Consider the following 18,775-nt stretch of genomic DNA (forward strand, 5'->3'; position numbering starts at 1 on the left):
TATGTTCTTACAGCTTAGTGTCCGACTACAATTCAATTCACACATAGAACTAGGGTAAATAATTATACTTTACGGAATCTACAAAAATATAACAATAATGAAATAAAATTTATGGAAGAAAAATTCACAAAATACTTGATATCGTTGAAATAAACTTCTGTCATCTACAATTTTCAACAACTGCTTCTCATTCTCACTGACAGTTTACGAATGACAGGTCAGCAATGACACTGACAAACGTCACCATACCTACGTGGGGCTCACATCGCTCCAGAGTCGAGGGGTCCGCAACAGTGATATTCGTTATTACCTGGGTATGGTTTGAAACCATACTTTCATTTTCATTTTCATTTTGCAGCATTTGGTGGGGCAATGAGAGCGCAAGTCAGTCCAAAGCCGATGATAAGGACTGGAGGGATAATGGCTGAACAGTCTTTGCTGACCACATAAACGCCATGGGATAGTGTAACGGTTAGATATTAGACAGCTTCATGAACGGGTAAGTTGCACAAAGATGATATATTTCAGTAACGGGTGTTGACAGCTAGGAACGAGTGTGAGAGAACAAGCGAGAACGTGTGTATGTGTATGTGACGAGTGTGGATGAAAGTGACGCTCGCGTTCGGACGGTATTCGACGGTCAGCAGTACAGACGGACAGACGGCTTGACTCCGTGTGCGACGCGTGTATCGGAAAAAAGACGGAACATTCGGCTGTTACAATGGCGGCGACGGTAAAAATCGGTAAGTTAATGTACGAAAAGAATAAAAATGAGTTGAAAAGGCATACGAGACCAACAAAAAGGCTGAATTTAGTGAAATTTCATCTGATATGGAGTGGCGTGGCTTATCTGGATTGGCATGGGGAAAAACAAAATGGCGGTTGAAAAATATCTGGCGGAGAAAACGGACGGTAGTGATAATGGAATTAGTGAGCGACCAACACATAGGAGTTTATCAACTTGAAAATTAATGCAGAGGAAGTACTTCGTGATTACGATCGGATGCTACGTGCGATTTTGATTGACGTGGTGAGAACGGCTCCGTGCCATGATGGAATATTTTTTTTGGAACAGAATGAAATGCTTCGTGCAAGCCTCGTGCGATGATTAAGAATTTCATGGATGAGAGAATACTTCGTGCATGAATCTATAAAGTGCGCTTCGTGCCTAGCTACGTGCTGACTTCGTGTTTCAAGTGGATCATTCCCGTGCAATACAATTCATTCACCGTGTGTAGGCTACGTGCTGAATCACTGACCAGAGATCTTAATCGGAACAAGCAGAAGATATAACAGATGGGTAAAGGAGAAACTAAATACAAAATTTCCTAGTGAAGTGATGTTAGATTGTAGCCAATGCTTACGGTTTTGAGATTTGCGACAAAATTGAAAAACATGTGATGAGGAGAAGCTAAGAAGTACGTTTTTTTTATCTTTGTTTTGATTATAGATGCGTCCGCGATGCCACCTTTTAAAGTGGGCACAGATCCAAGGAATGATTGGATCAAGTGGAAGCGAGCCTTGGATCGGTTTTTGCAAGCTAACAAAATAGAAGAAGACGAAGAGAAATTCAACCTCCTGCTGGTTTTGGGAGGTATCGACCTTCAATCGTATTATGACAAGGTCGCCAAATGGGAAGTACAGAAAACCGTCGGGGAAAACGAAGAAATATTGGAAGAAGTGGTTATTTTGCAATACGAGTCCGCTATTCTCTCGCTCGATCAATATTTCGCTCCTCAGCTGCGCAAGAGGTTTGAACGACATCTTTTGAGATCGATGCGACAAGGCAACCAAGAGTCTTTCGAAGAATTTGTGTTCCGACTGCGTGACCAGGCCAACCGTTGTGTCTTTACCGACGTGGACGATATGATCGTTGATCAAATAATTGAAGGCTGTAGTTCAGCTGAACTCAGAAAGAAACTTTTGACAACGGAGATGTCGTTGACCGAAGTGGTATCGTTGGGAAAAACTCTTGAAGAGGTGCTGAAACAATCGAGAGAATACGAGAAACCCTCTACGTCGTACGGAGAACACGGACTAGTCCAAAAGGTTGTCGGTAGAGGTCCACTAACCTCAAGGTTCACGGAGAGCTCCAGGAAGTGTTACAATTGTAACAAACCAGGGCATTTGGCCAGAGAAACGGATAAATGCCCGGCGAAAAACGTGGACTGTTTCAGTTGTCGGACAAAAGGACACTTCAGGATCTGTTGCCGTAAACGTAAACATGACGAGTCCACCACTAAGCAGTCGATGTATGGAGCTAAACGGATTCACGCAATTGTGGGTGGCGACACGGAAACAGAGAAAGGCGTGTTTTTTGTGAAGACATCGGAAGAGCTGAGCGAAATTCTCGAACTGGACATTGGAGGAGTAAGAACCAGAATGGTCATCGATTCAGGATCCCCAGCGAATATCATCGACGAAGAAACCTACAATCACCTGATAAATAAAGGAGCACGAATTCTCAACGAACGCAAACCCCAGAATGATGAAATCAGTTTCAAAGCTTTCGCTTCGGATCAAAATATCTTCTTCAGTGCAGCTTTCGAAACTGAGATCAAAATTCCCGATGAAGAGGCTGGAATCTGGTCGCACGTTCTGGTAGCACCAGGTGGACAGGTCAGCCTATTGAGCAAAGGAACAGCTTTTGCCCTGGGGATTTTAAAAATCGGGTACCACGTAAATCAAGTATCTGCTACGGATCAAACGGCTGTCGAAGATAAATCTCGTAAAGGATTCCCAAAGATACCAAATGTTCAGTTGACCATCCAAGTTGAAGATTCGGTGCTGCCCGTTGCTCAAGCTGCACGTCGATTTCCGATGTCCATGGAAGCCGACGTAGAACGCACGATTCAGGATTTGTTGGAGAAAAACATCATTGAACGAGCAGAGGCGCCCATAACGTGGGTGTCACCCCTGGTTCCAGTGAAAAAATCTGATGGGAGGATCAGATTATGTGTCGACATGCGAGCTGCCAACAAGGCAGTGCGGCGTGAAAACTACCCGATGCCAAATATCGATGACGCGATATCCGGAATCAAAAAGGTATGTAAATAAACAATAGATGGGAAATATGTCATTGAACTTGTTTTATTACTGATCGATTTTTGTTTGAAGGTTGCAAAATTATCTAAAATTGACCTTGAAGCAGCCTATTACCATTTTGAACTTGACGAAAAGAGCAGGAACATCACTACTTTTGTGGCTAGGAGTGGGGTATACCGATTTTCCAGATTGATGTTCGGTATAAAATCGGCTCCAGAACTTTTTCAACGAGAAATGGAGAACTTGTTCAGGGGAATTGAAGGGCTGGTAGTTTACATGGACGACTTTCTAATCCATGGAGAAACTATTGAAGAACATGATGCAGCGCTAAAGGAAGTGCTCCACCGAATTCAGAAATACAACATGAAAATCAACGAAGAAAAATCGGTTTTTGGGGTCTCCAGCGTAGAATTCCTAGGCCATATTGTATCTACCGAAGGAATTAGAACAACGGACGAAAAAGTGCAAGCTATTCGGAGCCTGCAACCCCCTTCATCTGTTTCTGAGTTAAGATCTCTACTAGGTCTTGTAAATTTCGTGGGAAAGTTCATACCGAATCTATCAGCCCTTACGTTCCATATGAGATCCCTCTTGAACAAGGAAAGTTCTTTCGTTTGGAGTGAGACACACACCCAAGAGTTAAATACGATCAAACAAATGATTGCTAGTGCGGACTACCTCGGGTTCTTCGATCCCAATGATGAGACGATTCTGGTAACCGATGCCAGCCCTTACGGATTAGGGGCCATTTTGATCCAGATAAAGGACGGGGTATCGCGGACGATATCATGCATATCTAAAAGCTTGGCGGAATTCGAGAAAAAGTATTGCCAAACAGAGAAAGAATGCTATGCTATCATCTGGGCCATGGAGAAATTGTATGTTTATCTGTACGGAAAACATTTCACCCTTGTTACCGACTGCAAGCCCTTAGAATACCTCTTCAATCGGGTGAAGTCGAAACCATCAGCGCGTATAGAGCGATGGATCCTACGACTTCAGAGCTTTGATTTCACGGTGAAATACGAACCGGGTAAAGAGAATTTGGCTGATCCTCTCTCTCGCCTGTCTCAAGGTGTAAAAGATTGCGTTTCTGGCTCGGACGTTATTGGTTGGCTAGCCGACGAAATCAAGCCATCGGTTTTGTCCATCGAAGAACTCGAAAAAGCTACTTTAGCCGATGATGAGCTTCAAAAGGTCAAGGATGCGTTGTATTCAGGGATCTGGGATGAGGTACCGAACGAGTACAAGACAGCCACGGTTAAAAATGATTTAACACTGTACGGAGAATTAATATTGCGAGGGGACAGAATCGTCATTCCTAAACAAATGAGAGAGAAAGTGGTACATTTGGCGCACTTGGGGCATCAAGGTGGAATATCCATGAAAGCCATGCTCAGATCCAAGATATGGTTTCCACTCATGGATAAGCTGGTGGACACGATTATCCGCCATTGCAAACCCTGTAGCATGACAGCACTCCCGGACAAACCCAACCCTATGGCCCGCCGGATTCCGACCATGCCTTGGCAAGATCTGGCCATCGACTTCAAAGAAGGTCTTCCGGGGGAGATGTCGTTGTTGGTTGTCGTTTGCTATACATCAAGGTTTGTACAGGTGGAGCCGATGAAACCCGCAACAACCCAAAAGGTGATAGGAACTCTTCTAAGAATGTTTAGCTCGTTCGGCATCCCCCGATCAATAACATCAGACAACGGCCCACAATTCAAAGCGATTGAGTTTCGGAATTTTTGTCTGAGCTACGGCATCCATCTAAACCTTTCTACACCATATTGGCCCGAACAAAATGGTGCCGTAGAGAGGCAGATGCGAAATATCGGGAAACGAATCAAAATCAGTAGTATCCAGGGAACAGATTGGAAAACTGATCTCTGCGAGTACTTGACGCTCTACCACTCAACACCACAAGAGATGACAGGGTTATCGCCCGGACAAATGATGTTTGGTCGAGAAATTCGGAACCGCATACCATCTATTCACCATCCTCCGAGTTTGAACTTGGAATCATCTAGAGATAGAGATATGATTCAGAAAGAGCAACGTAAAGTTCAAAGTGATAAATCTCGACAAGCCAAGGAACATAAATTGGAGAGGGGAGATGTAGTTTTATTGAAGAACTCGAAGGTTGGATCATACCAGCCCAATTTCGGCCCTGAAGAATTCGAAGTTACAGACATCAAAGGAGGAGAAATCACCATACGATCGAAGGAAACGGGTAAGAACTAAATGCTAATTCGAATGGCCCAAACTTTGGCTATACGAACCTTTGGGGATATAAAATGTTTAAAATTTTCACGGTCACGCAGGTAAGACTTATAAACGGAACAGTTCACACTTGAAGAAGTTGGCACAAGCGGAATCCAGGCCTGGAGATGACGACGAAACTTCGGAACGAGTTCTGGATCCTGTGGAGCATTGTACCACAGACAGCCAGCCTAGCGATAGACATCCGAAGCGCATTTGCAGACGACCAACAAGATGGGACGATTTCGTAATTTGAACCTCGACTTGAACAAACATACGGGTGAGAGTATTGGTATGCCAATCATTCAATAAAGTTTTATTAAATTAGAAGAACAACTATATTACTAAAAAATGGGAGGAATGTAACGGTTAGATATTAGACAGCTTCATGAACGGGTAAGTTGCACAAAGATGATATATTTCAGTAACGGGTGTTGACAGCTAGGAACGAGTGTGAGAGAACAAGCGAGAACGTGTGTATGTGTATGTGACGAGTGGGGATGAAAGTGACGCTCGCGTTCGGACGGCATTCGACGGTCAGCAGTACAGACGGACAGACGGCTTGACTCCGTGTGCGACGCGTGTATCGGAAAAAAGACGGAACATTCGGCTGTTACAGATAGGAAAAGGGTATTTTGGTGTGGGATTAGGGTGTTGATACAGACTTGACAATATCAATGCTATTCAGATGCAAAATAATTTTAAGGCTCAATAATAAATCGCATACCTTCCAAAACCAAAAAAAAAAAACAAAAAATTTACAAAATTCCAAGCAAGTCATAGAAAGAAAAAGCGCCCGATTTTTTATTTTGTCAATTATAACAAACGGAAACTTCTACCCTCTCCGACTCACCAGTCACCCCGGAAAAAATGTCCTTTCAGTTCTGGAAAATATATTATTCCCAATTAGGCCTTTATTCGAATTGTCCGCGTGGTCTTGTAGTACCCCTACTAGATAAGAACGAGTCATTGCCATACATATTAAATGCTAGACATGACCCCATGGATAGCATTTGCATATGTAAAAGCTTTGCTGATGTGACTTTCCTATTAGGCAATTCTCTCACCTCATGTTTGTCTTCAAAACCTTGTCAAGCTTAGAAAATTGAAGTTAATCTTCTTCTTCTTCTTTGTGGCACTACGTCCCCACTGGGACTTAGCCTGCCACGCTTCAACTTAGTGTTCTTCGAGCACTTCCACAGTTATTAATTGAAGGGCTTTCTTTGCCTGCCATTGCATGAATTTGTTCATTGTGAGGCAAGGACAATGACACACTATGCCCAGGGAGTCGAGAAAATTTTCCCGACTGGAACGGGAATCGAACCCGCCGTCTCCGGATTGGCGATCCATAGCCTTAACCACTAGGCTAACTGGAGACCCTGAAGTTAATAAACAATACAATTGCAAGGATCGAATTCCCATAGAATGAGATCATTCATTCGCACTACAACACCATAGGAGATAATATCACATTGGCTGATTACAGTACAAATGCGAAAAATCTCCCTTTTCCCCCTATCCGCAACCCGGGGACGCGCCCTGTTGGATTTCGAAAGCCTCGGAGAATATTACAAACCTTCAATGGCATTCCCATACACTAACCCACATTGCCCATTCAGGGGTCTGACTGGGTCTATTACCCTCCCTCAGTTTGTAATATTCTCACCAACTTGGAATTATATTTTCCCGGCACATAAATGACTTCGACAAATGTTCAATATACTATGCAGCATCATGATCAGTATAACTATATCAGATGACTTGAAGATCTGATTTTTACATAATTGTTTGCCATTGATTATACATTCATCTGTCATTACTGCAAAGCACATCGGCCACTTGCCTGAAATCAAAGCTCCCTGGAAGATATAATCCAAGCCCAGGGGGTATGGTTTGAAACCATACTGCCCATATTCACATAGTTGACGTAAGCGCCACTGTAGTTTTCAACACACTTTTGAAATTCAAACAATGAATTATGGAAAGTTTTAGTTTTTTCTTCACATTGACATCTAGCTAGTGATTAGATCTTGTGCTCTATTGAATAAAACTGGTCACAATTATGCACATGTGATAGATATAAGCTTGTGAATGCTGACATTGTCAATGGTGGTTACGTGGACTATGCGATCATGGGCAGCATACATGTACCATACAATGTACGGTATATTAAAACCCACGTACAGTGCCGATTCGTTCGTTGGAGGCTCGCTATATGGGCTGTCTCGATGGTTGAATGTTCACTGGTTGGGGCAAAACCCAACTAAAAAGCACTGTCAGTGTCAAAATCGATGTCAAAACGAGTTTGACGTCTGACCGCCGCCGCATCGCAACTTCTATAAGGCAATCTAACGATTATTACCTGTGGTGAATAGAATGGAACAAATATTTATTTTCTCGAATGTTTAAATCTCGTTGCTTTTACCTATATTACGTTTGGCGTGTAAGCATGACAGTTTAAAGAGATGCGAAAAGATAGAAAAAGAAAAACAAAAAGAAACGTAATGCACGAGAAAACCCGCTTGAGTTTCTAGACTACGTTTCCAAAGACACCAAAAACCATTTTGAGATATACAGAACAGTCCTAAACATTAGCCAAAAATATAAAAATTTTGATTGTCCACGAAACAAAAATTACAAAAATGCTCAAACTATACCCCGTCTAAAGGCGGGGTTGGGTATTAGAGCAACATTAACGGCGGCTACTATTCGAGCAACCCGCGCAGCGCTACCATTTTGACTTAACCACCCTTTTCCACAACGGTAGCAATCAAATTAGTCACCCTGATTCGTATCGGGGGGGCTGTCATATTCACATAGAATTTTTAGCAGCGCAACTGTCCCGCTACTATATTTGGTCACCCACCCATAGCGCTACTATTTTGCGAGCGCATCCAGCAGCGACCGGTAAAGTTTGCTGCAATGATGGAGGGCTGCCAAACGGGGTATAGAAGCGCACCGTTAAAGGTGCTCTTAGAGGGTTAAGGTTGTGCCAGCCTCTCGCCGAAAAACTTCAAAGCGTTTTGCCTTTCAAGGAGAGAGTGCCTTTTTGCCAGGGGTGGTAGATCCTACCCTCTACGCCCACCCAAACATGCCCACCTGCGCGCCATCTGCTGTTGGTTCTAATTTGTAAACATCTTTTGTGTAGTTGTTTATAAACATCAACAATAGTAAAAACATTAGCGTTTTTCTCTTCCTTTCGGTGTTGATGCTCAGTTTTTTAGGTAATTATCGAAATTTCTTGAGTTGTAGTGTTAAATTATCCTCATATTAAGGCACCAGAACCGCTCTGGGAGTTTTTAATTTTCAACCGATTTCCGCACTGCAAACAACACGAAAACAAAAACAAGCGAGAGTAGAGGCAAATTTTCATAATGGCGAAAACAAAGCACTGATTTTTTTCGGAATAACATTTTTTAATATAATCTAAATAAAATGTGTGAGATTATGTTTGAATCACATGCTGACTTGCTTTTAGCATGATAAAACGGTGTTAAAATCAATTTTGCGAACGAAAATAGATATTTTCTTGGTTGGCCGTTACGTCCTTCTAATGGTACTAAAATTGAGTAGAAGGTACACTGAACGGCGGCTTGCGGTGAAAATTACTATTCTGAGGGTCAATTTAAATACACAACGCCACTAAATTTGTGCAGACTGATTTTCGTTTCAATTCAACAGAATTATGTTTTCAATTTTACCATGGACTCGATTTTCAATTAAAAAAAGTTTCTGCTGGCAACCGGATTCGAACCAAGAACCTTGACATCACCAGGCTCGCACGCTACCACTCGGCTATCGAACCGGTTGATGTGAGAAGAAACAAAACGCACACAAGAAGCGTTGGTGGGTCGATGATCATGTTTTGCCATAGTAAATTTAAAAACATTGTTATGCTTGGCATTACTGCAAGCCGTTTTTCAGTGTAGGCGCAATTTGTTCCCAGTTGACAGCCAGCTTACTCCCCTGCTTTTTGCCAACCGAGGTGGATCAGCGGTCGATTGAGGACAATATCAATACTCAGACGGTTTCACATCCCGAGCAGGAAATGAGAACAAACCTATAACAAATTGATAACTCATTTTGTTATTGATAACAAAATGAAATCAAAATAAGTTTTCTTTCCGAATTGTTTTTATTTAATATCAAATTGAGATATCATTTTGTTATCATTTCAAAAACTCAATGATAACAAGATTTGATTTCACAAATCCAAAAAAGGTTTAATATGCTTTATTAATATTAATTATATTCACAAAATATTTGTTAAATCTACCAGAGTATTTTATTTTACTTACATATTGACACAAAATTTATAATTTGCTGATTCTGGGTAATGATCATGCTTGATTTAAATTGGCTTGAACTTTAGTAAGTCTTTTTAGGGTGACAGGATATTATCGACAGGTTTGTTCTCTTCGTTATAAGGGGGTATTTTTCGGCCAAGTTTCCTGAAACTTGGTTGTATAGCTTGGTTGGGAAAGATTTGAGGTCAACTTTGAATTCAACAGGTTTCAAAAAGCCAAATGAAGTTAGATATGACCAACCGAAGTAATTCACGGTCATTCTACTGTTGAAGGACACATATTTTACCTTTTTAAAGAATTCTCGCGCGAAAAAGGATTCATTGTAGCTCCGTACCAAAATGATGAATCTCGTGATGTTTGAAATTTTGAAAATAACACAGATATTTATCATACATGAAAATGATGAATGCCATTTCACTTATTGTTATGCCAAACGGCCATTTTACCAATCGACTATTATGCCAGATTATGCCATTTGGCCATTATTCCAAAAGACTATGCCAAACGACATTATGCCATACCCGATAGAATTATTGTAGTTAAATATTTTTCCTATCGGATGCCTTATTTTTTCAATGTCATCATTTTCCCCGGGTAACGAGGGAAAAAGCTGAGAAGCCGAATGCGACTCAATTCGTTGCTCGATGTCATTCAATTTGAGTCCCGATGCCTGTGGCTCTGGGATGTCGTGAATATCTCCCACATTTGTTTTGCTGTAGTGCATATAATCAGAAGGAAATATGAAGGAATACGGTGTGGGGAGGGCTGGACGGAATGAACAGACGTGGCTCAAACAACAACGAACAAGTTTTATTAATCGTAAAAAGCTTCTGTACACTTCGGTGTCTTGGTGTGGAATAAGGTTGAAAATTTTCAGGAGTGTCAAAGACAGTTATCCAACGCCTACCTCGTTAACAAAATATAATTACCTATACAAAAATATTAACCCTCGAGCGATCGCGCTGTTGTATTTTGTACAACACGTTGAAAAAATCTCGCTTTTTGTACTCAGCATTAGCGTGGTGCTGACGCAGGTAGTCAACCGCGCGAGTTACGGAAGGTTAAGGGCAGTTGTCCTTTGACTCCAAATTTACTTTTCTTTGTCATTTCAATGTCTATCATTAATCTTTTAGTTGAATCATGGTATAGTTATGCTGCATATCTATGAGGATATCATATCCGATTTCCATACAATTTTTCTTCGTTTAGGCTCGAAGTTAGAAATGACTGTTGATGAAATGTTAATGTTACAATCGATAATACTACGGCATTAATAGGTGTCATATTCTGATGATATCGTATCAAACAAAACAAGTTTTCAATCACGAGATTCTAGTAAATTTAAAATAAAATCTAATTTAAATTTTTACTTATTCATGTGAATTAATGCCTAATAAAATATCAAAATGAATACCAAATTTGTTATTAATTTTTAGTTATTACCCTTTAGATTTGATAACTCCCTGAGAACTGCGTATGATATCAAGTCGTAAAATGTAGATAACAAAATGAGATATCAATTTGTTATCAATGAGAACTCATTCTGATTTCAATTAGATATTCCAGTACATTATTTTGTTATCATTTTTGTTATGTTAACACTTAAGTCATACAAAATGAAAACTCACTTTGTTATCAAAATTCGTGATATCTAAATAACTCAATTTGTTTTCAATTTGTTCTCATTCCCTGCTCGGGATGGAAGTAAACGCAGGCGAGAGGATGACCACTACAGTACGGACGACAGTTCTGATTTCTACGGGTTTGCAGCCGATTCTTTCATTTTTTCGGGGGAAAATGTCGGTCCTACCGGAGATACACAAAGGACACCAGTCGACGAGATTCGTCGTTCGAAAAGACGACGTGTGAAAAAGAACAAATCGGATTATGTGTACTATTAACTTTTTATAAAGAAATTTTAATGCATTCCTGTTCAGTCATATAAGTTTCCAGTGCTATCTGATTAGGTTAAGTCAAATAGTTTTGAATTAAAACTCTCTGAATGAGTAGGATTTTTTCTATCTTAAGGATGGAGGAGTTGTAGTGGTTGGAGAATACTCGCTCAGATTTAAGACGGTACGGTAAAATGGACAGTCACCCGAAGACTGACTGCACGAATAGAGAATGAGAGAATATCAGTATAGGGTTGAGAGTTGTATTTAAATAGGAGAAATATATGTGAGTTGAGCTTGGACTGTGAACTAGTTAACAAGTGTTTTTCATTCCACTTTTACCGAAGTCAAAACTTAACACTCAGCACGTAGCAAGCACATCGACATCAGGCACCACTATGTCCGGGAACAGGTCGAAGCTAAAACCATCAAGTTGGAATACGTGGCGTCAGATCTTCAGGTGGCGGACATCCTTACAAAACCATTAGCGGGTCCAAAGCATATTGAAGATAAGACGAAACTTGGGGTTTGCAAATTTAGGCTTAAGGGGGGATGTTTGCATAGTAAGCCTTGCTTTTTCTTTGTAGAAATAAATCATTCTTTGTTCGCTCCTTTAACCGACCAGTCGAGTTTACTCTGCTATCAATTCCCATACTCGCAAAACCAAAATTTCATCAATTTTCAAAAAAAAAAATCTGGTTTTATCATGTAATAATAAATTTGCTTGAGGATTCCCAACCCAACTGAAGACTGAATCGTACTCTGATTAAGTTGATTTCTCTTATTGATCAATTAGCTTAAAATAATGGCTTTCTTTCCACTTACTTCACATCTGAAGCCAAACGCCAAAGTTAGTAAAATATGTTTAATTCTACCTAGGTCGAATGTACATACATAAAATTCTTATAAAAAGTTAGTGCAATGTATTGTATTCGATGGCGGAGTAAAGTCTCACGGAGATTAATGACTATAAGTATATGATTACAAATAGGTAAAACATAAAAAAAGAGAATACAAAGACTTGTGAAAACACCCACAGAAAAATGCTCTACCTACTTGAACGGATTGGGGTTGGCTTTGAACTCCTTCTGTTTGCGCAGCAATTTCAGTTCCCGTTCTTCGGCCAGTCGTCGTTCTTCCGCTTCGCGGCGTGCCTTCTCCTCCTTGGCCCGATGCCGCTGTTCGTCGAGCAACTTCCGCTCCTGCAACCGCGAGGACATTCTCAACTCGAATGGGGCCTGCTTGATCACCGTCTTGACCAGTGCCGGTTTGAAGGGTTCCTCTTTGAGCACTTTGGCGTCGTGCGCCTTGAACTCTTTCGTGGGCTCCGGATCCTTGGTGCGGTCCTCCTGGAAGGTCGGGTCATAGGTCAATCAATCTACTTACTTCATATTCCATCCCAAAATGCACTCACCAACTTCTTGACCTGCATCGCCTGCTTCTGGATCCGCTCCGGTTTCATCTGCTTCGGCGTCACCGGAATGGTAAACTTTGGCACGGCGTTCTCCTTCTTGGCGCCGGATTTGAAATTTGGTGCCGGCCGTGCCTGGAACTTCTTCATCTCCTGCAGCTGCTTCTCCTCCTTCTCGCGCAGTGCTTTCCGCTTGTTTTCGTACACCTGTGCATACCGGTAGGCACGGTCACAGGTCTCCACCTGTCTCGTCTTGGCCTGATGCCGCTGGTACTCCTCGAGCAGTGCCTTATCGTCCAGTTGCCGTTGGCCGGCACTTTTCCCCGAAGAACCCGAGGACGAACCGGCACAATCATCCCGGTTCGGTTCCTCCTCCTTTTCCATCTTGATGTTGTCGCGGACTGAAAATATGCAACAACAATCGAAACAATATACGAATTTGCACAAATAATGGACCGACACACACAATTGCATGTATAACTGGAACATCTGGCATACACTTACAGAAATAGCTGTTGGAGGTGTTCAGGGCGGGTTCCCCGATGCTGATGTTGTCCCAGTCGAAATCCATCGTTGTCCACCAATTAACTTCACTTTTTTTCGGTTTCGTCACAAAGTATCACAGTTTGCGCAGGCGGATATCGATCCAAGCTGTTGAATTTAGTCACTTTTTCACTATATTTTCACACGTAAAAATTCCAGCCGCGGAAAAAAACGGTCACCAACTTGCTGCTTGTTTTGTATTTTGACAGTTGCGTTTTTGATTTTCTTGCGCGAATGCGCGAAGCTCTGCGCAGCCGGCCGAGCCGGCCCAGCAGCGCCAACTTTGAAAACAAGCGGAGCTTTTTCGACCCTTTCGGCCAACTGCACGAAAAAGCTCGATAGGAAGGACACGCTAAAAATAGTAATGCACTTTTGTTAGCCAAAACTCTGCTCCCGCTCAGAAATTTCAACTAGAAATCTAGTAGGTATCTACTAGACAAACCAAAATGTCTAGTAGATATTTAAGCAGATATCGAGTACCAGTCTTATAGAAATCTGCCTCCAATGCAACATTTTGTCTACCTCAAAATTTTCTTGACAGATAGAGTCTACTAGATACCTGCTTGAGATCTACTAGACATTGGGTACTAGAAATCTAACAGACATCTGCCAGACATCGATACGTCAAAAAATCTTCTTATTTTTATTTAAAATTTTCAATAAAAAAAACAACCAAGAAATTGATTTTGTTATTCATTTAGTATATTTATTTTCTTATAATTTATATAAATAATTAAATAAAAACATGTAAATACAAATATAAATGTATACTTACAAATAAATACATAATTCATTATTTTTTGCTGGAGAACTTACTGCAGAACTTACATGTGTAAACCACCGACGGAATTCCAAAACTCTCTGAAAACTGGACGGATTCCCTTACGACGCCGTTTGGATAACACTCAGGCAACATCCGGGCAGATTTTTTTGCGATTGGCGAACTCTGGGATTAGTGGCAACTTCCAGATGGATCACTTTATGACGCCGCTTGGTCGACACGCTGGCGGATTTCCTTTCACGGCAGGCACGATTCTTGGAGGACTGTCAACCCGGGCGGATCTCTTTACCACTCCTACCCTGGTTCCTACCATGCCCCAGCTCCCTTTCCCTATTTATTTTTCAAAAAATAAAACACATTACATTAACTTATAGGTTAAGAAAACTGGACAATACGCAAACTCATACTGGCGATGGCAGCCTGCCACCAGATGGAAGATCTAGGAATTCCTTCGGGATCTTTGGCAGCTTCATGATGCAGCTTTGGCAGCTAGAGGACTCCTATAAATGCATTCATATTTGCCTGAAAATTAAAGATTTCTAATGAAAATCTCAATCATCAAGAAGGTTAAACCACTAACAAACTTACCAGGCAGCAAAAAGTTTATGACGGCAATTCCAGAGACCCCCCATGAACCTCCACAAATCCAGCAGGAATTGGATACTTATGACTGCAACAAAGAAATTTTATTAATTTTCGACTTAAAAATCACTAAACTCGTTAAAAACTTACAGTTTTTTGGCACGCAATTCTTAAAAAAAATCTCTTCGCAGAACTTGATGAAACGCGTCAGTAAGTTTTCTGGCGCAAAATGATTTTGATTTTGACAGTTATGCGAATGGTCCAATGTTATGTGTAGTCAAGGTAAGAACCAGATGGAATTTGTAACCAAAATTAGGGTGGGTGTCTTGACGAGGTAGAAATGAACTCGACAAGTAGAAATCCTTCCGACCGGGTAGCAATGATGGTTCTCCGTAGGGTGGGGCGGGGCAAGATGGGTCGCGGGGCAAGATGGGTCAGTGCCATTTTCGGGCGCATTACTTATGTTTTGATTATGTTAATAATTTTGTTAGATGACCAGCATGAATATACAAAAGTTTGGAGCATTGATTGAAAAATTATTCACTCTCATTGGAATTAAAAAATAAAATGGTTTTTAGTAATTTTTCTTATGCGATACATTCCATATAATCCCCATATAAACGGCCGCGGGGCAAGATGGGTCACCTTAAATTTTGAACGTATTTTTGGAGCATTTCAAAGTTATTTATTTTTTCCCAAGTAACCATTAAGCCGTAAAATTGGCATTAAATCGGTTGTATAGTCGAATCACAGAGAACAGACATCCAGGCTAGAACAAATTTCATTCGGAAATTTGTGTAAGGATTTGAATCTTTACTTGAGTAAGGTTGCAAACCAATACACGATGACAACACTAACGCCACCAAACACCATATTGCCACAGTCAGTGGTGAATTGAAACATTTCAAGTGGTGAATAAAATTAGTATGGGAAATTAACCGATTGCAGCGCCACGCTATTGCCACTTGTGTTGCCGATTTCAAATGGCCGTTAAATTTCTTACACAGTTTCGGAACTGGACTTGGATGTCTGTTCTCTGTGGTCGAATATAGATCCTGGATAACAGAGCTAATTGGTTCTATATCCTCTTTTTTTTTTTTTTTTTAGTTTCTTTGTATTTGTGAATTTTAACTTATTGCTAATTCTTCACACATCTATATCCTCTAATAGAGCTGCTCAAAAGCCACTTTTGGCGCATTATTCGGCTGGTATACGGCCAACTTCAAAATTCCGTACCAGGTCTCTGGAGCGGTAGTTGTCAAAAGTGAGACGAAGAAAAAAGAAAAAAAAAATTGTTTATCTCCTGTTCTTTTCTCATTTATTTTTGCTTCACTGAAGTTACTTTTCTGCTGTATGACCCAGATTCCAGCTGTTGTCCTCCGGGTTCCTAATCGAAAGTCCATGTCTATTTGCGTTTTCCATCTGCTCCACCGATGCGCCATGGAATCAGTGTGATCAAACTAGTATTTAAACCATGGAATATTATCTTGACGGTTCAAAATTATATGGAAGGGTGACGATTTAGTGATAAATTTGGTGGCAACAAATGCAGCAAGAGAACAGATGCAGGAGAAGCAACATGTATACAAATGAATGGAAAACGTTGCAGTTCCTCTTTCGCAACGTTTTCCGGCCGACGCTGGAATTTGTAGAACTAATAAACTATGAGAATCAAGTCTGGAATCACCATATTTTTGCTTGAAAGATCCATTATCTTTTAAACAATAGCATTCCTAGCAGCATTCGTCCAATGACAACAAAAATGATCCTGTTCCCCCGAGCTCGATCCAACATTCATGTTAAAATGTATTAGTCATGATCGATTTGAGTGTTTTGGTCGAAATCAATTATGATTGATATAAACGTCATGTACTCCAAGCCCTGTGATAGCACTGACAAACTTCTTTACAGCTTGTAGGCTTTATATAAGCATACCGGGCTTATTTTAGTTCTTACTGTTTATAGTGCCTATAAGCATTAGGAATGCTTATATAGAGCTTTTTAGCACTGAAAAGCTGTTCAATGACCGTTATTATGCTTAGAACAGTGCTTAGTGGTTACCTGGGTAGTCTTTTCAAACCATTTTTGATTTTTATTCACTAACTTATAAAACTAATAAAACTTTATTATTCACTAACTTATAAACTCATTAGTGAATTTTTATTCACTAACTTATAAACTCATAAAACTATCCCGTTTTCTAACAATCAACGTTTTTCGCGATTTTTCCATACGATTTGACAGTTCTTGACTACCATGCTTCCGTGAGCTTGAGGTGAAAATTTAAGAAAGTTGACAACCGAGAGTAGCACAGACGATGCATTGAATACAAGCGATGGTGTCGCCGCCGGGCTGTCAACGCTGGAAACTAGATGCTATAAAAGTTCTTGTATGCAATTTTCACTGCTGGCGCCAACTGAGAGCAATCAATAGAGAAACTATAGAGGACGAATGTCGCTGCTGTTCCCTTTGTTCTTGTTCGCAAACATGTCGGGTATCTATCTGTCAAACTGCATACTTTTTTGCTTTGACACTTATATCCCGACCTATCTCCGCCAGCAAGAGATGTTGCGGCAGCGACGCCAGCGACATTCTTCCTCTATTGAGTTGTCCAAAAAAAAGTCTCACGAAACCTACTGCAAGCCTATCCATATACGTGAGAACAACAGATGTTTACAAAGTTCTTACAGATAGATTAACACGGGAAATCTGAACCACTACCACACAGGAATTTGGATTGGTCAATAGTTTATTAACTCTATTGAGCAATCAATACAAATGTACACAGCAATCATTCTATAGGGTAATAGGGCTCTGCATGAAGTTCTCTCCTTCTCTTTCACCCTTTCACTCTTACACACATTTTGTAAATGTAAAGAAACGTCAAAATCGCATACAAAATCAAAACAATGCAGTGCCCTATATCCCGGACAGACATGTGATACGAGTGTGATTCCTGTACAACGGTACGCAGTGTCAAGAAAATTCTAACAAGACTGACTTGAACTGAGAGAATTTTTAGTATGGCATATGGCACGCATTTCAAGCGCAATTGTACAGTGATTCTTGTATCACATGTGTGTCATAAGTATAAAAGCTGTTTACTTTTCCATTGAATGCTTCCAGTTGGCGCCAGCAGTGAAAATTGCATACAAGAACTTTTATAGCATCTAGTTTCCAGCGCTGACAGCCCGGTGGCGACACCATCACTTGTATTCAATGCATCGTCTGTGCTACTCTCGGTTTTCAACTTTCTCAAATTCTCACCTCAAGCTCACGGAAGCATGGTAGTCAAGAACTGTCAAATCGTATGGAAAAATCACGAAAATCGTTAATTGTTAGAAAACGGGATAGTTTTGTGAAAAGTTAGTGAATAGAAATCAAGAATAGCTTGGAAAGGCAACTTTTTGTGTTTACTTCATGTTCCGGAACAGTTTCTTCACCGAGAAAATTTGATTTTACTACCACAAAAAAAGAGCCATCCGTGATATTTTTAGCTTGGAATGTCGATCTATTGCTTCAGTAAGCACTTAGAGTTGATTGTGCACTGTTCACCCGTCAGTGGTGACTACTGCCTGTTGTTCAGACTTGCGGTAGTATAGTACCACCACCACCGTTTTGTGGTGCACGAGTGCCAACTGTCTCGACCTGCAGTCTCTCGCCTTAGCCATTGACTAAAGGTTAGTTCGACCTCTCGTGTGCCTGTGCATTTAGGCCAGCCCGTCGTGTGACTCTTGTTCGTCATGAAAATCAGGCATTTTGGTGCCGAGTTGCACTCTCTGGCGATGTGGCCTTCCACTCCGCACTTCCTGCATAGTTGGCTCCTGCTGGGGTCTTTACACGCCCACGACTTGTGTCCTAGATCGAAGCACTTGAAACACGCCTCTGGTGGCTCGCAGATGCTGAGCGGGCACACTGACCAGCCTACTCTGATCTTGCCGACTGCAGT

The 18,775-nt window shown here is 41.0% G+C and overlaps 2 protein-coding genes and 1 long non-coding RNA gene across 3 annotated transcripts; 1 reads left to right on the top strand and 2 right to left on the bottom strand.

The window, feature by feature from the left end:
• The first annotated feature begins 469 nt into the window (after positions 1-469).
• Positions 470-5,926, top strand: LOC115258030 (uncharacterized protein K02A2.6-like). The gene is made up of 4 exons (XM_062849979.1): positions 470-743; positions 1,451-3,045; positions 3,118-5,281; positions 5,373-5,926. The coding sequence occupies exons 1-4, from the start codon at positions 722-724 to the stop codon at positions 5,564-5,566; spliced, it is 3,975 nt and encodes a 1,324-aa protein (XP_062705963.1). The 5' UTR covers positions 470-721; the 3' UTR covers positions 5,567-5,926.
• A 6,429-nt stretch (positions 5,927-12,355) lies between these two features.
• LOC109414707 (caldesmon) lies at positions 12,356-13,678 on the bottom strand. Its single transcript, XM_029853828.2, has 3 exons — positions 13,425-13,678; positions 12,924-13,321; positions 12,356-12,858 (listed from the first exon to the last, which is right to left on the bottom strand). The coding sequence occupies exons 1-3, from the start codon at positions 13,489-13,491 to the stop codon at positions 12,562-12,564; spliced, it is 762 nt and encodes a 253-aa protein (XP_029709688.2). The 5' UTR covers positions 13,492-13,678; the 3' UTR covers positions 12,356-12,561.
• A 596-nt stretch (positions 13,679-14,274) lies between these two features.
• On the bottom strand, positions 14,275-15,188 carry LOC134288955 (uncharacterized). Its single transcript, XR_009998186.1, has 3 exons — positions 14,977-15,188; positions 14,833-14,914; positions 14,275-14,766 (listed from the first exon to the last, which is right to left on the bottom strand). It is a non-coding gene; the product is annotated as an uncharacterized LOC134288955 (long non-coding RNA).
• Positions 15,189-18,775: the final 3,587 nt, after the last annotated feature.

This window comes from Aedes albopictus, chromosome 2, assembly GCF_035046485.1.
Source record: "Aedes albopictus strain Foshan chromosome 2, AalbF5, whole genome shotgun sequence".
In the NCBI taxonomy this organism is placed as follows: domain Eukaryota; kingdom Metazoa; phylum Arthropoda; class Insecta; order Diptera; family Culicidae; genus Aedes; species Aedes albopictus.

Bases quoted from the DNA above. Each gene is read 5' to 3' on its own strand.
- LOC115258030 (XM_062849979.1), top strand. From the start codon at position 722: ATGGCGGCGACGGTAAAAATCG. The intron at 744-1,450 runs GTAAGTTAATGT...TTTTGATTATAG, and splicing joins GGCGGCGACGGTAAAAATCG to ATGCGTCCGCGATGCCACCT. The intron at 5,282-5,372 runs GTAAGAACTAAA...ACGGTCACGCAG, and splicing joins CATACGATCGAAGGAAACGG to GTAAGACTTATAAACGGAAC.
- LOC109414707 (XM_029853828.2), bottom strand. From the start codon at position 13,491: ATGGATTTCGACTGGGACAACATCAGCATCGGGGAACCCGCCCTGAAC. The intron at 13,322-13,424 runs GTAAGTGTATGC...GCATATTTTCAG, and splicing joins CACCTCCAACAGCTATTTCT to TCCGCGACAACATCAAGATG. The intron at 12,859-12,923 runs GTGAGTGCATTT...CCGACCTTCCAG, and splicing joins CGATGCAGGTCAAGAAGTTG to GAGGACCGCACCAAGGATCC.